The sequence below is a fragment of the Centruroides sculpturatus genome, unplaced genomic scaffold, assembly GCF_000671375.1.
Source record: "Centruroides sculpturatus isolate CEXI.00-Female unplaced genomic scaffold, Cexi_2.0 scaffold1070, whole genome shotgun sequence".
NCBI lineage: Eukaryota > Metazoa > Arthropoda > Arachnida > Scorpiones > Buthidae > Centruroides > Centruroides sculpturatus.
The window spans coordinates 178,775-205,893 of record NW_019386008.1 but is presented as its reverse complement, the minus strand read 5'-3'; the positions used below and the strand labels follow the sequence as shown (position 1 = coordinate 205,893).

General features: G+C 27.4%; 1 protein-coding gene across 3 annotated transcripts; it reads left to right on the top strand.

Annotated features, from left to right (window-relative positions):
* Positions 1-47: 47 nt before the first annotated feature.
* LOC111613093 (zinc finger MIZ domain-containing protein 1-like) lies at positions 48-25,571 on the top strand. Of its 3 annotated transcripts, XM_023354413.1 has the most exons (13): positions 50-392; positions 3,412-3,646; positions 3,731-3,876; positions 4,834-5,079; positions 5,197-5,341; positions 5,457-5,803; positions 6,878-7,141; positions 7,218-7,285; positions 7,449-7,603; positions 18,727-18,858; positions 18,944-19,137; positions 19,356-19,772; positions 24,739-25,571. In XM_023354413.1, the coding sequence occupies exons 1-13, from the start codon at positions 195-197 to the stop codon at positions 24,919-24,921; spliced, it is 2,730 nt and encodes a 909-aa protein (XP_023210181.1). In that variant the 5' UTR covers positions 50-194; the 3' UTR covers positions 24,922-25,571. The 3 variants fall into 3 exon arrangements, with proteins under 3 accessions (XP_023210180.1, XP_023210181.1, XP_023210178.1); XM_023354412.1 differs by having other exon boundaries at positions 48-392; positions 3,412-3,876; positions 5,460-5,803; XM_023354410.1 differs by having other exon boundaries at positions 3,412-3,876.
* The last annotated feature ends 1,548 nt before the right edge of the window (positions 25,572-27,119 follow it).

Sequence of the window (27,119 nt, the reverse complement as noted above, 5' to 3'; positions counted from 1 at the left end):
TAATAAATGATAAATAATGAATTAATAATGTATATTGTTTGCATTTAGATTTATTGAGAATAAAATTGATGTGCTAGAAATGAATTTTGATATAGTTTATATATTTTAACATTTACTAAACATCATTTTAATTTTAGGTTATTATCTTTGATTTTATTTTTTCCTTGTGTAGATATGGTCCCAATCCAACCACAATGAACACTGGTATGAGTGGGTCAATGCCAACACCAGGCCATAATGGAGCTGGAGATTTTCAATCTCCTCCAAATGCTCTTAGTGCTGCAGCTTTAGTAGCTGCTGCTGCTACAGCTACTGCAACTGCTACAGCTAGTGTTGTTGCATTACAAGAACGGCAACAACAAGAAGTTGCAATGAATAGTCAATACGGACAGGTATGCATTTTAAATCATTTTAAATGTAGAAGTGACAATGATTTATTTAACTAGATTCTAATTTCTATTAATTATAAATATATAGAAAAAATTATTTCTGATTTTATGATGCACACAGTTGATATTTACCAAACAAATAATATTCATTAGGAAATAAATGTTTCTATATATATTATAATATAAAATACAAAATAAAAATGTATTTATTGTATACTTTTATGAGATATATCTACATTCTTCCAAATTTTGAAAATTTATTACAGTTGCTTGTTCATTTAAGTGCAGTGAATGTATTAAATATAAATTCAATAAAATACTGTACACACATATTTGTATTATATATATTAGAATGAAAAAATTAAAGACTATATATATAATCTTTAAATAATATATATATTAGCTTCAATTTTTGTATTCTAACATTAAGAAACAAAAATAATTCTCTTTAATTACATATGAGATATTAAAAATGTATATTTTCAAATTTACTTTTAAATATTTTCATATTTTTCAAATATAAATATTATATTGTAATGTGAACCCTTTGTACTTTTTCCCATCATTATTTAATATAAAACTGGGGGAGTCAGGTTAATATAATTACTTGACTACTGTAAGATGATGATGGAAAGGAATCAATTTAACTTACAGTTAAGTTCTGATTTTTTCATCTTACTCAATGCAGTTATCAGGTTCACTCAACATTCATTTCAATGGATACTCCTGTCCATCCAGGAAGTAAAGGTGGTTAGAGTGTGGTATTGATCATACCACCTTCTACTGCCATTTGGTTGCAGCAGATGACATTAGAAAACACATACCAGAGAAAAGCAGTGAGATTGTACATACTTTGCTCAATAAGTTAGAAAGGATTTCAAACAATGTATCTCTACTATATTACTTTTCACTATATTTAGGTTTCATTTATATTTTTAACTAATATATATGTTTATTCTAATTTTATTTTGTAAGTTAATTTTAACTTTATTATTTTAAGAAAAAATTTTGAAATAATAAATGATTTCATAAATAAATATTTTATGAAAGTTACATTTAAATAACAAAGAAAAAAAAAATTGCGAATATACTTTTCGTAATTAATACGTATGACGTTAAATAGTGTCAAATTGCTAAACGACTTATGATTATTAAGGAATATTCTTTTTTTTTTTTTTAATTTTGCAACGTTTTTATTTCTGTGCAAAAGCTCGTGTATATTGTCGTAAAATCATAAATAATTACTTCTAAGTGTCGCTTAATAAATTCACGAAGCGTGAAGATCGCGGACAAGATTGCGGATTTTTAGCTCGCTACCGGATGACCAGTTGATGTCGTTACTTTTTATCTACAGTGGACAGATTTCCTGTCTACTTCGGTATAAATCCTTGTTATTCTTTTACGATTAATAAATATATTAAATTAATATCCTGAAACAATTAATAATTATTTTAAAGAGTAATTTTGTGTCAGTCGGCTTGACGGACGGATAATTTAATCATTTGTTAGCCGGACATCAATTCTCTTCTTTAGAATAAATATTTTTCGAATTTTGTCCTTGACAACTGTTTACTTACGTAAAGCTATTTGGCAAAACTGCAATTATAGGTAGTTTCTTTGTTTTTTTGGCTTTAGATATATGTTTTCTGTATTAATACACAGAAAAAAACATTTTGCAATTCTTATAAAAAGTTATTTTTAGTAATAGAAATTCGAACAAAGTTACTGCCTAATTTAATATACATTTTTTGGCCATGCGAAAATTATTATACGTTTTGAAAATTGTAATAATAAAATGCGTGTAGCCGTAATACGTCATATTAATATTCATCATCATTGCAAAATAAAGGGTGTATATATATATATATATTGTTTGCGATAAAAAAAATAATTCTATAAATATTTTGATATTTTTAATAAAACATTATAATTAAATCATGCTTTGTAATTAATTTTTAAAAACATTTCTGCCGGTTTCTTCGTATCTCCCTCTGGTGTTGAATTTGCGATGCTATTTTTAATATTAATAATTAAAATATTTCCGAATAAATTTATTTAATAAATATATTTAATTTACATTTGTAATCTTAAACTGAATTTAAAAAACGGATAAAGTGGGTGCTAAGTGGGCGAACTTTTCCTTGTTTTTTTTTAAAGTCTTAATATCGAAATTTTTAACACGCCTACGTATTTATATACCATTATATACAATCTCGTATCAGTCTCGCTTGTAAACCAACGTAATTAAGGCGAGTACAATATATGTTTATTTAATGTATAGTTTTTATTTATTAATTATAATTTTCATTAATTTAGAATAATTTAATTGTAAACGAGTAATAAAATCCTAATTTCTCATTTTTAAATTCCGTAATGAAAATATACGAATGGTAATAAACTTTTAATTTAATACGTCACAAGAGGGCGCTATGGTTTTAATATATAGTTTAAATATTTAAACTTTATAGTTAAATAATTGTTAAAATTTATGTATTTAAAGACAAATAAATAATATATATTTAATAAAATTAAATATCCAAAAATTTAAATGAGATAAAGAATTACTTTTATTCGTTAAGGTCAAAGGTGACGCATAATCACATTCTGCGTCACCTTTGACCTNATCTAGTATTATGTTTTAAATTAAAAACGTAGTTTCTAACATTCAAACTAAAATGTGTTTATTGTTTGTCATTTATATAGTTCAAATTTTGATTTGATTTATTTTCTTTTTTTTATAAATAATTCAAACATATATACATAATTTTTCATTATTGAACTAGTACAAAAGAAAATTTTTGATTTATGCATAATTTATATAAAATTTCATGAATAAAAACTTTTAAATTTGTAAAGATGGTGAATTTTAATCCATATAAACAAATGCTTGGTTGAAAATCTAATTTAAGAAAGTTTATAGCAAATTGTGTTTTATCTACAGTTCATTATCTAATAAAAATGCATCTTCACATAATAACATGGTTTAAATAGCTAAAGTTTTTTAATAAAATTTTTCTTTTAGAATATACAAGGTCAGCAATTTCCTGTGGGATATGGTCCACCAACTTCTCAACGAATGCCATCAAGCCCAGGAATGAACAATCCCTTAGCTAATCCTATGGGAAGCCATATGAACTCCATGACTGGACAGATGCCTGGCAGTATGGGTTCTGTGAATAATTCTATGATGAACATGCCTAATTCTATGACATCGATGGGTTCCATAAATTCAGCAATGTCAATGAATGGTCCAATGGGTATGAATAGTGCTATGAACAAGTCTAGTATGCAGAACATGCAAGCAATGACTGGTCCCAGTCATCCAAATGTATATTCTACAGGGACACCTAGTCCTCAAGGCCGAAGCCGTTCAACTCCTTATCCAAATCCACAGAAGAGGCCAAATCAGTACAATCTTATGGTACAACAATATGGTGCTGGTGTACAGCCATATAATCCAGCACAGCAAAATTATAATCCTGCTCAGGTATTTCAAATCTAACTTTATATAATTATTTTTATTTTATAAATATTTCTTAATTAAATTTTAAAATAAAAATGTTATTCAGAATTAATACAAAATTGTTTTATATTATCTGTTTTCTTTTGTTATCTATGTAATTTTGAAATAATCATAAGAAAAACTTATACATCTAATGATATTATACTATTGTTTTCTTTTTTTTGTGTGTCTAAAGCACCCATTCAAGAAACAGATCAAATATTAATTTAATTAAACATATACAGAAATTTATTAGCAATTGGTTGATCACTTTAACATTTTCTGTTAAATGTTGTTCCTACAATTTTTGAATTGTATGAAAAAATTCTGATCAGTGTCTTAAAAAATATTCATAAGAATCTTACATTTAAAAAAGTATAAATTAAGTAAAACTATGATTTCAAGATAAATTTAAGTTAGAATCTCTAATATTATTGTTAAGATGTTTAACAACAGTTTCTTCTATTTTATCTTTTTTAATCAATAATGATATTTTCTCATATTCTTGTATTTAAAAAAGTATAAATTATGTAAAACTATGATTTCAAGATAAATTTAAGTTAGAATCTCTAATATTATTGTTAAGTAAAATAACAATAATTCCATAGATACCAATTTAATCTCACTCTAGTATAAAGCTTACATCCTACTTTTACATATTATTTGGATTCTTTAATTTCTAATNTAATTATGATTAATTAATTCTTTTGAAGACAAAGTCCTTTCCAAAAAAATATAGGAACCACCTATATTTTTTTGGAAAGGACTTTGTCTTCAAAAGAATTAATTAATCATAATTATCTCCATCGGACAAAAATTTACAAAAGTATTATTTATTTTGAAAAATTATAATTAAAATATCAAAAGATGTCAATTTCAATTTTAACTGTATAAATTCCTTATATAATAATTCAACATTAAAATTGTTATGATTTATTTTAGTATCCAGGTACCCAACCTCCACAATTCACAAAACAACAACAACAATATACAACCATTCAACAACAACAAATGACATCACACTCCTATCCACCTCAACAACAAATGCGGCCTTCAATGAGGTCACAGGCACCTCCTTATGGTAGTCAACCCACTCAATATTATCAACAAGCACATTTAAATGGTGCTCCTCAACAAACACCTTATGATCCTCATTACAGCACACAATATAGTCAACAAAATATGCAGGTATGATTTTAAAATCTGAATTAGAATTCAAGATTTAATAATAATTTTATCTTTAATGTTGATTTTAATTAAATTCCATTTTATTCATTTTATATTTATGATTCAATTTAATTGCAGAGGAATGTAAATTATCAACCATCACCAATACCTGGTAATCCTACACCACCTCTCACTCCTGCTTCCAATATACCTCCATATTTATCACCAAATCCAGACTTGAAGCCTACATTTCCTGATGTTAAACCACCACTGCCACCTCAAAGTAAAATTTGTGATATTTTATAAAACAATTAGAAAAATATAATTAACTTTTTAAAAATTTATCGAAAAATCATTGATGCTTTGGATAAAAAATAAGATTACCTTATTTGTTTCAGAAGACGATGAATTAAGGCTTACCTTCCCAGTTAGAGATGGAATTATCCTTGCACCTTTTCGGTTAGAACATAATCTAGCTGTAAGCAATCATGTCTTCCATCTAAAGCCATCTGTTCATCAAACATTAATGTGGAGAACAGATCTTGAATTGCAATTAAAATGTTTTCACCATGAGGATCGTCAAATGAATACCAATTGGCCTGCCTCTGTACAAGTTTCTGTTAATGCTACACCTTTAAGCATTGATCGAGGTGAAAACAAAGCTTCTCATAGGCCTCTGTATTTGAAAGAGGTCTGTCAACCAGGTCGAAATACGATACAGATTACAGTAACTGCATGCTGTTGCGTAAGTGTAAATATAATATTCAAATTGAAGTTAAAATAAAAATTTATTCTGATTAAATTATTTTATTTCTTTGTCTAATTATTATAAGTCAATAATGAAGTGTTTTTTAAGAATTTTATTATTTCAAAGAAGAGATTTCTCTTCTTTAAAATAATGAAATCTTAAAAACCACTTTTCATTATTGATAGATTTAATTAAGTTATGGTCTAGTCAAATATATTTTAATTTTACAATAGCATTATGATGCAAATCTGCTGTAACATAATTAAAATAATTATTTATCTCTTGTTTGATATCTACACAAGAATCTGATGTTATCACTGATTATATTCATTTACCTGAGTAAGAATATGAAACAAATAATTAACAATAATTGATAACTGTAATTTTAAATATTATAAACAACATAAAATTATTAATTTTACCAGTGTTAACAACGATAATATTTCAAAATTCTGAAACTTATTGTTGAATATTATAATAAGTAAACTAGAATACATTAAAAAAATGTAAATAAAATGAAGTTTTACAACGGAAAAATGTTTTTGAAATTTTAAATAAATTCAACATTAAACAGAACATGCTCAGCAAATAATTAACTTATCACACTACACGTTTTTTTACTGAGATAGTTTTATTGAAAAACTAATGTTTTTGGCCTACTCTATAGGCCTTCCTCAGGCTTATCAATAGAAAAAAGAACATTGGCGTTCCATTAAATAGAATACATAAATTTAAATACAAAAATAATAATGGAAAAAAACAAGAAAATAACTGAAAAAAAAATAAATAAATTCAACATTGATATTCAAACTATTATTTTCTTTCACTAATACAGATTGTAATAACACTGAGTTTTGATACTCAAAATATAGTTATTTCAGAATTTTATAGCAAATATGCACCCTATATTAATTTGTATGATTTCTACAGCCATAGTTATGAGAATTAACAAAACATTTTATACACCAAATTATTTTTTGTAAGTTTATTATCAATTTTTTTGAAGATTATTGATATATATCAATTTTACTCAAAAATCAGAGATTAAATTACATATTTTCATATTTACAGTCCCATTTATTCCTGTTACAACTTGTTCATCGACCAACAGTACGATCTGTTCTCCAAGGATTATTAAGAAAACGTCTTTTACCAGCTGAACACTGCATCACCAAAATCAAGCGAAACTTTTCTAATGTTGCTGCATCAACAAATAGTTCAATGGGAATGGAAGATGGAGTAGAACAAACTGCCATTAAAGTATCTTTAAAATGTCCCATTACATTTAAGAGGATAACACTGCCAGCTAGAGGACAAGAATGTAAACATATACAGGTATCTTTATAACTTGCAATATTTTATATTTATATCCAGTGTTTTCTTTATTTTAAGTAACTTGAATTTATTTTAGTGTTTTGATCTTGAATCTTATCTCCAACTTAACTGTGAAAGAGGTGCTTGGAGGTGTCCAGTGTGCAAGTATGTACTTTGTTATTTTTATATTCAAATAAAAATTTAATTTTAAATATTCTAATTAATTAAAAACCATGAATTTTGAATATATATATTTTTTCTATCAGAATACAATGTTTGAATTTAATAAAATAATAATAATTATGGTATTAAAAATTGTTTTTTTCAGTAAACCAGCACTTTTAGAAGGACTGGAAGTGGACCAATATATTTGGGGTATATTGACTAATCTCAGTAATTCTGATATAGAGGAAGTAACTATTGATGCCACTGCTAGTTGGAAACCTGTACCAGTAAAAACTGTAAAAGAAGAGCACGATGGTGGTTAGTATTTTTTTAACCCATCCTGAAAACAAAATTTATTTATATTGTACTAGGGGGTTTTGCCCCCTCTGGATGTCTACAACAGCTCAACTTTTCTCTCACTTTGCACACTTATTTCCAATATAGACTTTGCTCCCTTTACTTTACCAACTCTGCTTGCTTTTCTCCCATTTCAGCCCAACCACTACCTAAATTTGCTAGTCTTTGCTTCTCCTTGGGCCAACTTTCTTCACTTCATTCCCTTTGCTTCACTGAACTGCTCCATTCACTTTGGTCATTTGTTCAAAGATTTCATGCTGATTCATTGATTCCCAGTGCCACTATTTCTATTTTGTTTTTTTTTCATATGGAAAAAATATCCTGGTGATTTTAAGCTAAGTATTTTATTGTAGATAAGGCAAATAATAATAACAATTATGTGTATATAATTTACATGTATATTCTATTCTAATTAATGATTTTTATGATGAAAACTTATTAATCAAAATTAAAAATACAAGAATTTGTTTTCCTTACTATAAATTAATAGCATAAAATATCATATTCTAGAATTTGTACAATACTATTAAAAAATTAATGATATTCACTGAAAAATTATTTATCCTAAACTTTCTTTTCTTTTTTTTCATAAATAAAGTATGTATATAATTGTAAGATTTATGGATTTTTGCATTATAATATGTTCAATTTGCATTGCATTATAATATGTTCAAAATTTCATTCATATTTCACCATATCTATTAAATACAGGTAGTTTCCATTTCAAGAGTTTCCAAGTTTATGAGTTGTTTTTTAACACCAAAAACTTAGTTGCAATAACTTGAAAAAGTGACACAGTTAGAATTCCTAACTTTTCATACACAGTATATTAAATCATCAAATAACAACACATTAGAATTTACATATAGATATTAAGCTATTGAGATGATATCTACTTAGAAGGTAAACAGTGTTAATTGTTATATCCAAGTATAAAATGATAAAAAAGAACTGTTCTGATGGTCCATTTTAATTATAGGCAAGCAATTTACTGAAAAAGTGAACTCAATATTTATAATATGTCGATTCTAATAATATATTCAAGTGGAATCGATATTTGGCATTTTGATTCTTTAATAAATAAAATTATTATTATGATAATGAGGTGAATTTCGAATCTGATTTTCTGGATCATATTTGTATACTATTTTTTTATTAATTTTTTATATATTTTGAAAATGTATTTGATAGAAATACATGAAGTAGGAAATTCTCATTTGAAATGTAAAAATTTTGCTCCGGAAAATATCAACAGCAGGGCCTGAAAAACTCTGCAGTAATACATTTATATTTTTCTATTTTTAGTGTTTCGCCTTATAACAAACTTTTTACTATTCGTTACAGAAAAGAACAAATTCTATCAAAATGTTTCACGCATTTTAACAAGAAGAAAATAAATATATTTGCATATACCTTTATTTTTATAGAAATATAGTTACGTAAGTTAGTACTGTAGTTACTATAGTTTACATATCACTATATCGGAGAAGAAAGATATTGTACTGTACTGTACATACATATTTATTCGAAAGTGTTTTAAATAATGTTTCGTGCCTGCAACAAATTTTTGATATTGATCATCATAGATAAGAACATTCGCTTGCAAATCTATATATTATCATACAGATAATTATAATGATTTAAGCTAATACATTATCTATTTATGAGCTTGCCCAAAGTTCAATTTTGTATGTTCTATCTTTAATGAAGATGAATAAACAAATATTGATATAACATATAAGCAGGAAACCCATTGGAATAATAATAATATTTGAATATTTAAATTAATTATTGAACCTGATATATTCAATCACTCTTATTAAAATTTAATGAAAATCATAAAACGATCGTTTTTATGGATATAATGAGTTCATTAAAAAGTTTTTGTTTTTATTTCTTCGAACTTTTTCGTAAACATTAAAATTATTTTATAGCAAACCGTGTAAACAGACTCCATATAATTCATATAAATTATTTTTTATTGCTTTATAGTTTAATTATCTGGACGTTTAAAACTAATCACATTATTTTTGATACTCTTTTCGCATGATAAACCCAGAAGCATATATTCCCAATTTGAAGACTGTTCGCTATAAACATCATAAAAAACATCGAGACTTGATATATTTATTTTATGCACATCAATCCTCAATATTTTCTGCAAAGTTTTTGTTGACTATTATGATTTTTTATGTATTTTTTCATTTATCTTTATTTTTCTAAGTATATAAGAGCTTCTATCTTTCTCAGTTTTTATTTACAGTTTCGAGTTTATGTAGTATTTTCTGAGAAATGGAAAGGAAACTTTAAAGTAAACAACCCATACTTTTGATTCTAACTGCAATCGTTTTGACAAAGCTGGCTATCAACAAACAGCTCATATTTCATGGTATTACATCCAAAACATTAACTAGCACCCATGGAATGGTACTCGCAGTATACGCAACAATTTTCGAAATTCCAAAAGATTTAACTAAAAAAAATAAAAGGTAATATAGTAATAATCGAATTTCTAGTAATAAAAACCATTAAGAAGCATATTTAAGTGAATTATTTTTGTTTTGTTCATTTCAAATTTATTTTTTAAATTCGAAACTTTTAAATAGAGATAATTTTTATATTTTTAAAAATAATTACAGTATATTAATTTTTCGATATTAAACTTATTTTTATTACAAGTTCGGTATTTTAATAATCAACTATTTTTACATATTTTTAAGTTTTGGTGCTTTTAATTTTATTTTTTAATTCAGCCATTTTCCATCACAATCGTTTTGTACTTTAATTAATATAGAATCTTCCTTTAGTTTTCGTTAACAAAATTACATAAATTAAAATTTTTAAAGTAATTAAAATTATAAAAAAAACATCCAAATTATTCACTCTTGTTCGAAATTATCTTCTCTTTTTTCTTTTACAAATTTTAAAATTTTAATTTAGCCAAATTCGAAGAAACCGCAAGCAGAGGACTGCTTTTTTTTAGGTATAATACATATTTGCATGTTCGTTCGGAGTTAATTTTCATAATTAATAATCTTCAAAACTACTTAATGCATCTCTATGAATTTTTGTTTATGTCTTAGAAATATCATTTCCTTCTTACTAAACTTTTACCTAAACTAAAAAATACTCCAATGATTTTCCTTTTTTATTAAATCGTATAAACACATCGCTTACTTCACCAAAAGGTACAACCTCTAAATTTATTGGCACAAGTAAGAAATTCACTGAATTTTTAAGTGTTGCAGAATGCAGCAGCATCGATCTACCGAATTCCACATCTTTTAAATTTATAAATTCTCTCAATTTTTACAAAAAAAGAGGGAAAAAAGGGAATAGTAAGGGAATAAAAAAAATATAATATAAATTTTTTATGGCTCTTTCTGAAAAATTGTCATGTTTAATCTATCGAAGAAAGCAACTAATACGCTTATTGCTACAGCAACAGTACTGTACTATAAAACATTTTTTGTTATATGGCATAGAAAAAGAAAGAGAAGGTGAAGTTTCGTCTCTCTTTTATATTCCAAGAATAATGTAGAATCCGCCTACTGCCTGTTAAATTCTACCGACAACTCGCTTTTCTTCTATATAATTCCTTGTGTTTTTATGTCAGCAGTTTTAGGTTTTAACATTCAAAGTTATGGCAAGCTGTATCTGCCTTATTGTAGCTTGTTTGTTTATGTCTTCCACTTTAACTCCCATATATATATAGAGAGAGTATCAATCGATATGAGTAAATCAATATGAAGTGATACAGTAGAATCTGAGTACGAAGCAAACACGTTTTACATAAGACTGCATCAAATAATCTAAATTGCATGCAAAGTAAGAGAGGGCCAGTAAAAAAATAAGCTAGGGAATAAACAGGACAATGACCTGTAAAATGTTAAATGCAGTTTTGAGTTATTGATATGTAAGAATTTCGTCCGCCATTTTATATAAGTTAATCTTTGCCTACATTATGGAGGATTTTGTTAACATTAACAAGTTTCAAATTTTCTTCTCAAATATTTTAGATTTTATCATTTAATTTTGGCTCTTACCTTATCAATTTTTTAGAGATTAATCGGTTTAAAAGATTTTAAGGTAATATTTATATCAAAATTTATATATTTTAAAAATATAATCGTTTACATTGTGATGATAAAACGTTTTGGAAGTTAAATTCCTTATATTATTATATGTTTATAAAAAAAGAACATAAAAAACTGGAACTTTTTGTATTTAAATATTATATTTTTTCATAGAAAATTGTTTCGAGTTGCATTCGACTTTTCTTGAATAAAGCAAACCCCAGGGCTGGATAACTTTACATACGACTTTACTCGAAATAAATGTTTTGGAAGAAGCTACGTGCAGAATAAGCCAAACTTTTCTCCACTTCAGTGATTGACTGGAAGACTGTATAGTTAATTACCTCCTCGCTGAAGTAAGAAGGAGACATTCTTCCTCTTTCTGTGCACAATAAATTTGGATTTTTCTAGAAAATCCCCGACGAGATTGGATCCTTAGAGATGATGTCAGGTGAGAATAATAAGTCCCTCATTAATTTTTTTCCTCCTCTCCTAACCTCGATTCTTGATTAAAAATTTAACTTTTCTACTTTCTGACATATACGAAGACAAATCTTGATTAAGAAACGTCAGATACGTTGAAAGAAAATACAGTCATTTGTACACATGAAAATGAATAGTATTTAATAACATTTTGTCGTCATTTTTATTACATTTCAATTTTACATATTTGCATATTAATACGATCTGAATTTGAATTTTTAAAGATTTTTAAATAGTTATAAATGTCAATAATGCAGAGCGTTATAATTTTTATGTATAGACGATGATTAAAACTTATAGGAAAGAATTTTTGTAGTGTCGTAATTCATTGTAACATGAATTAAATATAGAGAAGGCTTTTATGAAATTATAATTTTATTCACAAATCTTGGCATCTTTGTCGGTTATATATATATATGAGACGATAGTAACCAGCGATATCCCAGACTTTCAAAATAGCTACTATTGTATCCGCTGGAGTTTTCAAAGTTGTTTCGTGGCTAGAAAGTATATTAGAATGTATATAAAGCTTGCTTCTTAGGGTATATTAAGATGTACTATATCCGCCCGTCGAACTGATAAAATTTACGACTTTGAAAATTTTTCAGTATCATAAATTTATAAAGATTCAACTTAAAACCTATTAGATATCGCAAGCAGCCATACACAGTATCATTCTTTGCATATCTACAGTTCAAAAACCCTCTAAGGGGATTTTCTGTACCTCCCTTCCCCGAAAAACTTTCATCACTTCTAAGAACGAACGACAGAATCGGGATTAACGCGAAGTACCAAAATAGTTCTTTTCTGTTTTTATGACTCGCAGCGGCTTAAAATTATATACAAATTTTGTATGAGCTCGTAAAATATTTTTTATATAATAAATGATTACTAAAGATTTAAACATTTGTTATTATGCCAGACACATATGAAAATTTAATGTTTTATCCAACTTTAATAACCAATATGTCCGCCGAATAACGGGGTTAGTATACATTTAAGAATAAGAGAAAACAGGCAATTAGGAAAAGAGTTTTGTACGGATAACTAATAACAAAAAGTATAAAAAGACTTCATCTTTATCCAAAACCATCCATCAAAGGCGTTTCTTAAACGATAAACTTAATATTCGCCAGTTTATCTTCTTCCAGAGATGTAAATGGATTTTTCGTTTAAATTCTCATAATCTATAAGAACATTTACTATCTTCGCGTGTAAATTGATTTTTCCATTTTTCTCATTGTTTACTAAAGTCTGATGTTTAACGATCCTTCAAACCACATTTTACGTTGTCACGAAACGATTTAATAATAGTACTTCCCAATTTTCTTCCTCCTCCGCCATGTCCGATGTTTAATGTCCCTTCGTAAATTTTCTAAAACGTTAATACTGCACGGTACAGCAATTGTAAGACTTTTATTATTTTATGCCACGTAAATACGATTTTTTAAAAAATTTTAAACAATGTTTACCAAACTTTAAAGTATACTTTGTAGGATAAGACATTTTTCCTCGGCGAATTATGAAAAGTATAAATAGATTTTTCAAAATTAAAAATTGCCAAGATTATCGCGCGCGGAAGCGCCATTATCGGTGTTAACAGCCATGTCCTAAGTATATTCAAAGCATCGTCATCGATATCAGCATTTATCGCCATTATCATAATCTAAATCTGCCATTTAAACAATGAAACGGGTCATTCTCGAAATTTTCATTATGTTAATGATAAACAAAAACAGTTTTATACCAATAATTTTATTATTATTTTCTGTTATTAAAACATGACTACAAAATGACATTAAGTATTTTAAAAAATTATTACAATATATATAGAAAAATAAAGATTAATACCGGTATTTTTATAAGAAATTTTCATTGATTTATATTAAAAAATTCTCAATATATACTTTTATAAAATGTATATCAGGATTTTTGAGAAATAAAATGAAAGTTTATAGATAAAATTATGAAAAAAGTTATAAGCCTACAGTGATATATTTGGGAAGTAATACTTAAGTTTAATTCTTATAACAATAGTAATTTTAAATTACAAAATTACTTTCATTGAAGGAGGTTGGGTAAAAACAAGATAAAAATTATTCAAATATTTTCTAGATTCATATATGTTATATTAAAATGTTTGCTAAATTAAATTGAAAATTTCTGAGAGAATCATTTCTATTGCTTTTTTTAATGTCACAAATTTTTATTAATCCAGTACGAATGTTTCAACTCATATTTTAATGTATTNTAAGTCAAAAACTAACCTAGAAAGTATATTTGTACACAGAATAACCACTTAGTATTTGATCCTTCAATGTACATAATAGAATACATTTAATTCATTTACCCATTCATTACTGCTTAGTAGTATGTGTTTGAAATGTGGTTTTTCTCACCTAAATCACTTAGTTTCATAATGTTAAGTTTAGTTTCCATAGTAATAGAGTGACACTTCTTGCATTTATCACCATTACTAGATTTACTATTATGTTTCAGATGCATTTTTGAAACATTAATCAAAAATGTTTATATTGCATACAATAGCTAAAAATGCTGTTATTGCAATGTTACCAACTTCAACATCATCTCATGACCAACAATGGAATCTCAGATTTATGCAAAAACAAAAAAATGATGATATGTAATAGAAATAAACTGGCCTGGTGGCCGGTTTTCACCCAGACAAGCCATTTTTAAATTCATGGTCCGGATTAATTATTAATTTGTCTTGTTTTTGTAGAAATTGTGAAATTATGATGAAACAAAATGAATTTATAAAAATATTTGCGAGTATTTTATTTTAATGGTTAAAGACAAACTTCACACCCCACACCCCACCTAAATTTATCCCCTTCTTATTCCTAGACTAAGAGTGACAGAAAATGTACTTTTATAATTCTAATTTGCAAATATTAGGTTTGTTCCAACACAAGTCCCTAACTGGCTTAAAAGTGGCATGTGCATTGTTCAGTTCTTGGCTGTAAAATGACATTGCACATGCTTCATACGGTTTCAAATTCAAACCAGTAAGGGACTTGTGTTAGAACAAACCAGTAAGGGACTTGTGTTAGAACAAACCTAATGTAAAGTGAATGTGACAGTTTCAGTTTACAAGTTTATAATTTCTGTTTTAATTATTTAATATGACAACTCAAGAAATTGAAAACCCAAAAAAGAGGAAGCAAACATGTAAATTTAATAAAGATTGGTTGGCACAAAACAAATTTCAAAAATAGTTATGACCTGTTCAAGACAGTGTTGCCACCTTTCCGTAATTGCTGGCCCTGTCTGGGTCAGCAATTTTGAAAAGGTGGCAACACTGAATAAACCTAATATTAATTTTCTGAAAAATTTATTATTTATTACTGGTCAAAGATTGACTTCAACACCACCCCATGAGTGGTAAGAGAACTTCAGAATCTGCATGAAATTTAAATTTTAGATTTAAGGTCAAATTGTTTGTAAGTATGAAAGTTCATACATTGAAGGTTCATAAGTAGGTGAGCACCTGCACTAATTTGCATTATTTTCTGAAAATATAGAGAAATTTAGTAATGTAAATATGCAATACCTAGAAAGGATAATCATTTGAAATGTAAAAACTAATAATACAGTTAATTTAACGTAATAACTTTTGTAATTCAAAATCATTTATCTAGCAAATAAGACTATCTATTAAATAAATGAACTCTTTATTTAAAATAAAACCTATCATTATTTGTATTCAAAATTTACTTGCTATATGATAAAATACATTAATTCTATCATTTCAGTCATGTTTGAAATATGATTCAAAGAGTGAAATGCCATTATGAATAAAAGTATTCTCAACATTCTATACACATCTTGAATCAATATTTCAAAGATGGTTGAAATGGTGGAATTATTCAAATCTTTGCTCTGGAAACATTTTGGTCTCAAATAAATTGTATCCAAATCATTTCAGCAGTTTTATAATGTTTCTCTCTTTAGTGTTTGAAAATCCTGTCTGATAACTGTTTATCTTTCAAATTCTCATTTCATCTTTCTTATACTAAGCTACATATCCCATCCAAAATCTTGTGTACAGGATACTGCATCATTTAAAAAAATTTTTTTATTACGTTTAAATATTTCAGTATTAATTTTCTTAAGACTTTATAGGCTNATGCATCCTTTGTCAATATGGGCCTTGTAAATTTCAAGTTTTTCAATATGTTTAAGTACTTGTTTGTTGGTGGTTGTCCTAATTATGGATGCTTTGTCCCAATGTACATTAATATCTTGATGTTTAGCAAAGGCTGCAAGGACAGTACTGTCCAAGTTTTTAGTAATGGAATACTTATGCTCTTTAAGCCTCTTTAAGTACTGCCCGTCTTTATAAACGACATACTTGCATGTGCAAGATATATGGATGATGTTTTCATCATTTGGAAGAATAGTAATAGCACTCAATGTTTCCTTAACAAAATTAATAACAACCCATATGGTTTGACTTTATCAATGTCAAACCATATGGGTTTGACATTGATATATTAATTTTCTTAATATTTTATTGTAATTTAATTTTGTTTTTACGTTTTATTTTATTTTTATTTTGTTGTAATTAATTTCAATGTCAAACCCATATCAATATCAAAAAGTGACATTAACATAAATTTTCTGGATCTATCTATCACTTGTAAATATGGTGAAATTTGGACAGATACTTATCAAAAACCTAGCTATCTACCTATTATTATTCTAAAAAATTCCTTTGATCCTCGGAATTTTAAGAATGCAGCCTTTTGATCATGGATAAAGTGGGCCTATACCCACTGTACGAGTATGTTTGACACACATAGAGAATTAAATTACATTCGTACAATAGCTGTACAACAGGGATATCATATAAGTGAAGTTAATGCTCTTATTGCTAAATATTGTAATCAAACAAATAAGCAACCTACAACTAAGAACCAAGGATGAAGAGTAGTTCTCAACTATATACTTTTCCTACACTCGATGATTAAAAAATTATCTCACAATAATAATTTAAGAATTATTATCTCACAATAATTTATAGAATTCTACGGAATGATAAGAAGAAAGGAAACCGTAACAATAGTAGAGGAGTGTATTCTATTCCTGTAAGTGACTGCCGTTTTAATTCAGATCTCGTTTACGTTGGTGCCACTATGAGACTTTTAAAACAGAGGCTTAAAAAGCATAAGTATTCCATTACTAAAAACTTGGACAGTACTGTCCTTGCAGCCTTTGCTAAACATCAAGATATTAATGTACATTGGGACAAAGCATCCATAATTAGGACCCCACCAACAAACAAGTACTTAAACATATTGAAAAACTTGAAATTTACAAGGCCCATATTGACAAAGGATGCATCAACCATAGAGATGCAGAAAGTCTATCCTGCGCATGGAAATCTTCTTACCACAATTAATTTTCTGAATGCTTTATTTAATTTAATTCTTTACCACAACGATTAATTTTCTTAATATTTTATTGTAATTTAATTTTGTTTTTACGTTTTATTTTATTTTTATTTTGTTGTAATTAATTTCAAATTTTTAAACCGCTGTATTGCTTGCGTTCTATTTTACATTCATTTTTGTTTTAACTAAAGAAGACTATTAAAAATAGTCGAAAACATTATTATATTTTTTATTAAATACTTTGTTGCTGGAAATACTAAGGTGTTTGATTATTTTAATTTTTATTATTGTAAAATATGTAAAAGTATTAATAAGGATTATTAAAATAATATTTCTTGCTGTAACTTGCATATAGGCATTGACATACTTTATCTTCTGAGAAACAATCATCCCGATAATGAAACTTCTGTCTATAAATCTTATCATATTGTCACTTCATCACAACAATTTAATGAACTCTTGGCTTAGATAATAACTTTTTCACTGAACAGTTGCAATTTTTCTTTTTTGCTTGAGAAATTATCTTTGAAACAAATCTTTTGATATTATACTAAAATACTGATGAGTTATAAATTTCTAACTGGAAAAAAATTTAGAAAGTATTTAAAATTGAAAATTGCAAAACTCTTTTATATAAATTTTGACTTAGTCTAATATTTAATGATATATTAATTTGTGTATAAATAGATTCCATTGTAAACATATTTTGAATATTCTTATGTTCCAGAAATAGAACAAAGATACAGTACATTAAAGTATAGGTAAACCTGAAGTTGATCTATAAAGCAGTTCAAAAACATTTGTCCAATCATTAAATAATTGTGCTGGAAAGTGAAAAGGTTGTTTGTGGGATATTTTTAGATTCCATTAATTTTCTGTGTAAATTAGATAAATGAATCTGTATTTTAAATGTAAGCCACTACACGAATTATTTCTCCATTTTATTAGGTATATTCATTTGATAACTTTTGATTTCACAAATACAGTATAAACAATTCTAAAAATGTATTAATTTTATTCAGGAAAATAAGATTTAATGCAGATCTTTTTAAAAAGATATAGATACTGTATAACTATAAAATATAATGATAAAGGATTTGTATTATAGAATATCCCTGTAGTGGACCAAAACAGTTCAAGGCTATGTCACCAAGTAGCATGACACTTCCTACCACAAGTACCTGGGAAATGGGACAAGGTTTATCACCTTATGCACCATTACCACCTCCAGATATGCAGAGTAATTATAATTTCATTTTAAAAATATTATAGAATTAATATTGAAATATATATTAAAATATTATGATTTTTTATTATTACTTTAGCAATATCAAATGGCCCAATGCCTAATGGTCCTATGATGTCCAATGGAGTAGGTTTTGGTACTCATGGGACAGCAGGATTTGACTTTCAATCCCAAGCATCTGATTTCAGTAGTCCACTTTCTCACCTCAATGAAAGTGTAGCATCATTAGATCCTTTAGCTGCAATGGAAAAATCACTTAATCATCATGAACAGGTAGAAAAATATTGATTTTTTAATAATACTTGAATGTTATTGCTAAATATATTTACAATATTAAATATATATTTCATAACATAATAGTATTTGAATAAAATAACAGAAAAATAAATTATGAAAATATATTAAAATTTTTGTATTAAATAATCCATCTTATTTTATTTTATAATTAATGTAATTAAAAATTTTATTTTAAATAAAATTTTTACTTACAGCAAATGGGAACCATTAATTTACATGATCAAAGCAGTCAGGGTCTTCGTCACCCACCTTCCTCATCATCTGGGACCAATTCATCCCAGCAAACATCTGCTATGCCCACAACAACTCAGGGACAGGTGATGATGCAACATGGACCACATACACCTCACACTCCTCATACTCCTCACACACCACATACACCTGGAAATTCTGGAGGAGGTCCACCTAGTGTGCCACCTCCAACTTCCCAGCAATCAAGTGGTACAGAAAACAATAGCAATAGTACCACAGTGGTTGCTTCAAGTCAGCCCAATAGTCAGTCATCCACAAACAGTGATTCTTCTCTTCCACATGCTCCTGATCTTGGTGATTTAAATTTTGATCCTGCAGCTGTTATTGAAGGAGAGGGACAAGGACAGGAAGGATTAAATGTAAGTAGGAATAGACCTATTTGTATATCCAAATTTCATTATATATGATGGTAATGCATTGATTACTATGTTAATTTAATTTGATATATGGTTGGAATCCTTAAATTATCATATTAGCTTGTCTAATTCTAGATCTCATGTGACATTATTAATCTGTATATGAGATAGAAATTTATGATAATATTTATTTGGTTTATAAAAATAACTCAACAAGAACTGCTGAACAATTTACAGTTATGGTTGTTGTATAATTAACATTTTTACTTAATCATTTATCTTTTAATAACTCTTAATGAAAACTCTTTACAATAAGATATTCTGATTAATAAAACTGATATTTATAAAAAATCAATATTATATATTTTAATTAAGAAGAAATTAAGATATATTTAATTCCTGGATAAAAGTTGAATGTTGATTCTCATTAAATTCTCTTACATTGTATAAATTAAACTATTGAATTTTACTCGCTCACAAATAAGATTTTTTTAAACAAAGATTGAAATTTTTATCTTGATTTCAAATTTATTTCATAAGTTAATTATTTTAATAGAATAATAATTTTTCATATGATACAATTACTGTATTGATAGAAATGAGACAGGACTTTAGTACAATAGGCCTTCAATTTAATGGAAGGATTATCTGCTATTGCTGGAAGTTTATTAAATCAAATGTATTTTAGAAACATACATTAATAACAAACTTAGTGTACACAATGTATTAAAATGTTATTATAATGTATAATTATGGATAAAATATTAAATTATACATGGAGTAACTTATATTCATAGACTTATCTTTTAGTGTGGTCTATCTATGAATAAAAAAAAGTTAAATTTTTCCTTTAAGACAAATTTTTTGATTCAATAAATTTAGTCCATTGAATTGAGGATCTATGTACTGTACTTATAATTCAAATATGAAAGTTTAAATTTAAAAAATTATGATATCTTACCATTTTATAATTTGTTTCTGAAAAAATTTTCTAATAAACTTATGAAATACAGTTATTTGAAATAATTCAAATATAACTTTATAGTGCAGAGAGATTTGAGAAATGCTATTTAAAATGCTATGCAAATATTTCAGTTCAAGTGCTTCCCTATTTAACAAACAGGTTAAGTTTCAGAGGATTCATTATAAGTCAAAAACTAACCTAGAAAGTATATTTGTACACAGAATAACCACTTAGTATTTGATCCTTCAATGTACATAATAGAATACATTTAATTCATTTACCCATTCATTACTGCTTAGTAGTAGGTGTTTGAAATGTGGTTTTTCTCACCTAAATCACTTAGTTTCATAATGTTAAGTTTAGTTTCCATAGTAATAGAGTGACACTTCTTGCATTTATCACCATTACTAGATTTACTATTATGTTTCAGATGCATTTTTGAAACATTAATCAAAAATGTTTATATTGCATACAATAGCTAAAAATGCTGTTATTGCAATGTTACCAACTTCAACATCATCTCATGACCAACAATGGAATCTCAGATTTATGCAAAAACAAAAAAATGATGATATGTAATAGAAATAAACTGGCCTGGTGGCCGGTTTTCACCCAGACAAGCCATTTTTAAATTCATGGTCCGGATTAATTATTAATTTGTCTTGTTTTAGTAGAAATTGTGAAATTATGATGAAACAAAATGAATTTATAAAAATATTTGCGAGTATTTTATTTTAATGGTTAAAGACAAACTTCACACCCCACACCCCACCTAAATTTATCCCCTTCTTATTCCTAGACTAAGAGTGACAGAAAATGTACTTTTAAAATTCTAATTTGCAAATATTAGGTTTGTTCCAACACAAGTCCCTAACTGGCTTAAAAGTGGCATGTGCATTGTTCAGTTCTTGGCTGTAAAATGACATTGCACATGCTTCATACGGTTTCAAATTCAAACCAGTAAGGGACTTGTGTTAGAACAAACCAGTAAGGGACTTGTGTTAGAACAAACCTAATGTAAAGTGAATGTGACAGTTTCAGTTTACAAGTTTATAATTTCTGTTTTAATTATTTAATATGACAACTCAAGAAATTGAAAACCCAAAAAAGAGGAAGCAAACATGTAAATTTAATAAAGATTGGTTAGCACAAAACAAATTTCAAAAATAGTTATGACCTGTTCAAGACAGTGTTGCCACCTTTCCGTAATTGCTGGCCCTGTCTGGGTCAGCAATTTTGAAAAGGTGGCAACACTGAATAAACCTAATATTAATTTTCTGAAAAATTTATTATTTATTACTGGTCAAAGATTGACTTCAACACCACCCCATGAGTGGTAAGAGAACTTCAGAATCTGCATGAAATTTAAATTTTAGATTTAAGGTCAAATTGTTTGTAAGTATGAAAGTTCATACATTGAAGGTTCATAAGTAGGTGAGCACCTGCACTAATTTGCATTATTTTCTGAAAATATAGAGAAATTTAGTAATGTAAATATGCAATACCTAGAAAGGATAATCATTTGAAATGTAAAAACTAATAATACAGTTAATTTAACGTAATAACTTTTGTAATTCAAAATCATTTATCTAGCAAATAAGACTATCTATTAAATAAATGAACTCTTTATTTAAAATAAAACCTATCATTATTTGTATTCAAAATTTACTTGCTATATGATAAAATACATTAATTCTATCATTTCAGTCATGTTTGAAATATGATTCAAAGAGTGAAATGCCATTATGAATAAAAGTATTCTCAACATTCTATACACATCTTGAATCAATATTTCAAAGATGGTTGAAATGGTGGAATTATTCAAATCTTTGCTCTGGAAACATTTTGGTCTCAAATAAATTGTATCCAAATCATTTCAGCAGTTTTATAATGTTTCTCTCTTTAGTGTTTGAAAATCCTGTCTGATAACTGTTTATCTTTCAAATTCTCATTTCATCTTTCTTATACTAAGCTACATATCCCATCCAAAATCTTGTGTACAGGATACTGCATCATTTAAAAAAATTTTTTTATTACGTTTAAATATTTCAGTATTAATTTTCTTAAGACTTTATAGGCTATAAATTAATGATTGAAATTTTCCATACATACAAACATTTCATCATTTAATACTGAATTATAATAATTAGAATGAGTTTGTTTTTACATGAAAATTACTCTATTAATAATTAATAATTTTAGAAAAATCTTTACAGGAAAAAATCAGCTTGGTAAAAGCCTCAAACCTGTACTTTCTGAAAATTAGTTTGTTATACTGTATATTTTATTTAGCCTATATCATCATTAGATATTTCATAAATATCCAAAATATTAATATCAAGTTCTTCAATACTTCAAATTTCTGTATTTAAAGATTTTACTTAATTAACTTCCATGTAATGGATATGCTTTTTGGATGCATGAAACTAGGTCAATGTGTAAGCTTAATTTACTGCAGCATAATTTTTGCCAAAAATTTGTCAGTAAGACTCAGACCATCAGAGAATGGTTCAAATAATTTTTTGAGACTATACAATACATTGTTAGCCTAGGCTAGTGCATCCAAATGAAGTCAAGCAGATTGCAGTGAGAGTCCTATTGCAACTGTTAGAGATGAAATCTTCATTTTTCAGAAGATGTTATGCATTTTGTTATTCAAATGCTCAGCAAATGCACATCTTTTTAGACAAACATCTTCTCAGTTTATGGAAATGATATTTCCAAATGTATCAAACAGTCACCAAGATCATCTGTCCTTGCACCAGGCATAGACTTTGCATCATGTATGGTTACAGTCTTACTGAAATGCATGTTATGGGTTATGTAATGAACATAAGCTTAAATAACTAAATATACATAATATATGGGTTATCTGTAATCTAGGCTCTCTGTATGGTAAAATTACTTAAAAAAAATCATTATTTTTAAGATAATTTTACTTTAACAATATATGCAAGCTTTATTATTTATAGCTAAGTCAAAAGAGCCTGACTTATCAGTCAGATAAATGATCATGCATAGCAGTAAAGTAGTATCAATTGAGAAAATTGTATATACCAGTGATTCCCAAATTGTGTGCATATCAGAACTAGTCAGAGGTGCTGTGATCAGGTTAACCATTATTTTAGTTGTTAATGATTCATTGACAGTGTTTGTGCAGTGCATTTTTGTATGCCTGTGCATTTTCTGTATTTTAAGATTTATCTCATTAGAACTTTTTGAATAAAACAAGCCTTTTTCTATTTTTTTTTTTTTAGAATTAAGTTGTTAATAGAAAATACAGATAAACAGTTTCTTGCACACATTTCTACTTCTGTTTTGCAGATAATTTTACAATGAATTAAAATTGATAGTCAATTTACATGTGGCATGTGAATATAATTGTAGTACTGTATATACATTTTATATAATATAGAGTATTTATTCTTTGCCTAACTGTACTACTATTTCCTTTATTTGTTTTATTATTTATGGTAATAATAATGTCAACACACAAATTACTCTTAAAAAAAGTATTACTATGTCTGGATTTACTACTTCAGAAAATATACATATATCTTTATATAGTATAAATTTATTTGTTATATATAGTAGGAGCTGCCACCAGATGGTAGCAGGTTAAGGGAGCTCAAAATTACAAAAGTTTGGGAACCACTGATGTATACTGTATAGATTTTAGATCTCAATGTTTGATGTTATTAATACAGTATAATGATCATATAACATTTCAAATTAATTCTTGTTAACTTTATTCAATCTAAAAATTAAAAGTTTAAAGGAGCTGTATAAGTTACAAGCAAATCATTAGCAAAACATCAGTTTTTATGAAATATTTTTAGTAGTTTTAATTATTAAATGTTACATGTATAGGTTTATAATATTTTATGTAATGTATATAATATCCTTATTTACTAGTAATTGTTACTTTTAGTTATTTAGTTGTAATTAAACATTATTTTATCTAATGGTGTATTATATTTCTTTTTTGCTTTTTATTCATTTTAGCTTTTACCAGAAAATGTGGTAGATCCAATGGAGTTGTTATCATATCTGGAACCTCCTGATTTAGGCAGCACAGGATCAAACACAGGCACCACTTCCACAAACACAACTTCCGTAAGCAACAGTGCAACACCTGCCACATCCAATAGTACTAGTGATGATCTTTTAGCACTTTTTGAATCTTAAAAGATATCATATTGGATGTTTGGTAGCTTTGTGATGGTTTCTGCCTTTTAGTGTTTATTAACTGACTTTTATACCAAAGCACATCAAATCATCGAATATCTTCGACTTGGCCAGTTTGTCGTGTTTTTACTCGGCAACAATTGTACCTAGAAACTGTACAGTTCTGCACTCATTTAAACGTGATAAGTTCACACCATGTACAGATATCGAGCCCTGTTACAATTCTTGTCTTCATAACTTGAAAATAAAATGTTCAGCAAAAGGCTGTACATAGAACAAGGATAATAATAGTTGTGATAGGTATATTTATTGCATGCACATTTATTCCATCCATAGTAATTTTCTGATGGAAACTGTTGTGTTGATTGCACCATTGTAATAAGAAAATCCATTCTCCTAAACAGAAGTCCTACAAAATTATGTTGAAAACCTAAGAGTACCTCAAGCTCTGATATCAACATATACAAATTGTTAAGATTATCTTCAGAGCTACAAAGCCAAAGCCTTAGAGCATATACAACGGTTGGAAAATCTCATTGCACAAGTCATCTTTGTCAGACTCCGAAGATTTCTTGACTGATCTCGTTATGCAAAGGAAGAAATTTACATCAATGTATAGTTCAAATGTTACTCTCTTTTAAGAACTTGCATAGACAATACAATACATGCATTTGCAAGCTATAATTCTTACTTGTGAAAAATAAATTCCTTTCTTGTGACACTAACCTCTGTCCATATCTATTGTATGTACAGATGAACACAGCATTACACATTTTGTTGTTAGAAATTGAAAAATAGCTTGTGCTTCAGTGACTCAAAACATCTTTATTACAAGGCAATTTTGTTGCCTTTTGGGCATTAGTTGAAGGTAATCACAACTATATTGCAGTGTTCTTCGTTGGTTGTCCACTTGTATGCTGGCAATAATGTTTTCTCCTGGGAATGGTGGTGCATGGTGGCTGACTAAAGTGGTGCACTTACCAAATCAAACATTTAGACTGGCAACAGCCATGAACTGTTGCACAGTCAGCAATACAGCCCTCTTAACCAAATTAGTATATCTGTTAAAACAATGTAGATGATTTCATCTTTATTCATAGCAGATTAATGCTACTATGGATGATTATCTTCACTGTTGTTTGTTTGTAGCATTCTTCATGTTGTCCAAGAGCATCATTGCTAAGTGAAAGAATTTAAAAAGTAAAATAAAATAAATGCATTATTGCTAGTGATCAAGGAATAAAAGTTGAAATGATGTTGTTGCTCTATTATATCAGGAACAAGTCCTTTCATACATTTACTTCTACAAAGTCCATTTCTCCTGCTTCACTATTTTAAACAATGATAACATCAGTTTGTATTTTGTTCATTGAAAACATAAATTAATGCAGCTTTTTGTAGATATAGAATTACTTCACACAGTTCATGCGCTGTTGCCATCATGTCCTACAAAAAAAAATTAAAATTTTGCACAACCAACCATTTTACATCTTGGATTTAAACCCTTGTTAGAACTGTGTTAGAGATGTGGGTTTGGTTTTCTCCTCTTTGCATCTTTTAAGTTGGAGAGTAGACTTGTTTTTATTCCAACCATTCACCCTGTATAGCATCCCTTACAATTGCCAAACCATTAAATAGCAATTGTGGATTATTGTTAAAAGCAATCCTATGCTCTCCAATACAACTGTATCAATCAATCGGGAAATCTGCCCAAATTGTTGAACAATGTCTTTTATTGTATTGTGTGTTAAGCAAGGGCTTGTCCCAATCTGTCCATTACAACAAAATTATTGTATGCAGCTTTTCTTGTCTGTACCCAACATCTACCATATTTGTTTTTATGGTAATGTCGTATTATTAGTGTAGATATGCATATTTATACAATAAAAATTTGTATGGAAGTGTTTTGTTTATATTATATGAAAAGTAACAACAGTTATTTTACAGACAGTTTTTGAAATAGAATTTATGAAAAGAACTGGAATTATACTGAAAATTTTCTGTAAGTTTATATATAAAATTAATGATNTTTTTTTTATTAAATACTTTGTTGCTGGAAATACTAAGGTGTTTGATTATTTTAATTTTTATTATTGTAAAATATGTAAAAGTATTAATAAGGATTATTAAAATAATTTTTCTTGCTGTAACTTGCATATAGGCATTGACATACTTTATCTTCTGAGAAACAATCATCC

Excerpts from the sequence above, each read along its gene's own strand:
- LOC111613093 (XM_023354410.1), top strand. The coding sequence starts at position 195 with ATGAACACTGGTATGAGTGGGTCAATGCCAACACCAGGCCATAATGGA. Across the intron at positions 5,804-6,877 it reads CAGTAACTGCATGCTGTTGC|TCCCATTTATTCCTGTTACA; the intron begins GTAAGTGTAAAT and ends TCATATTTACAG. Across the intron at positions 7,604-18,726 it reads AAAAGAAGAGCACGATGGTG|AATATCCCTGTAGTGGACCA; the intron begins GTTAGTATTTTT and ends TTTGTATTATAG.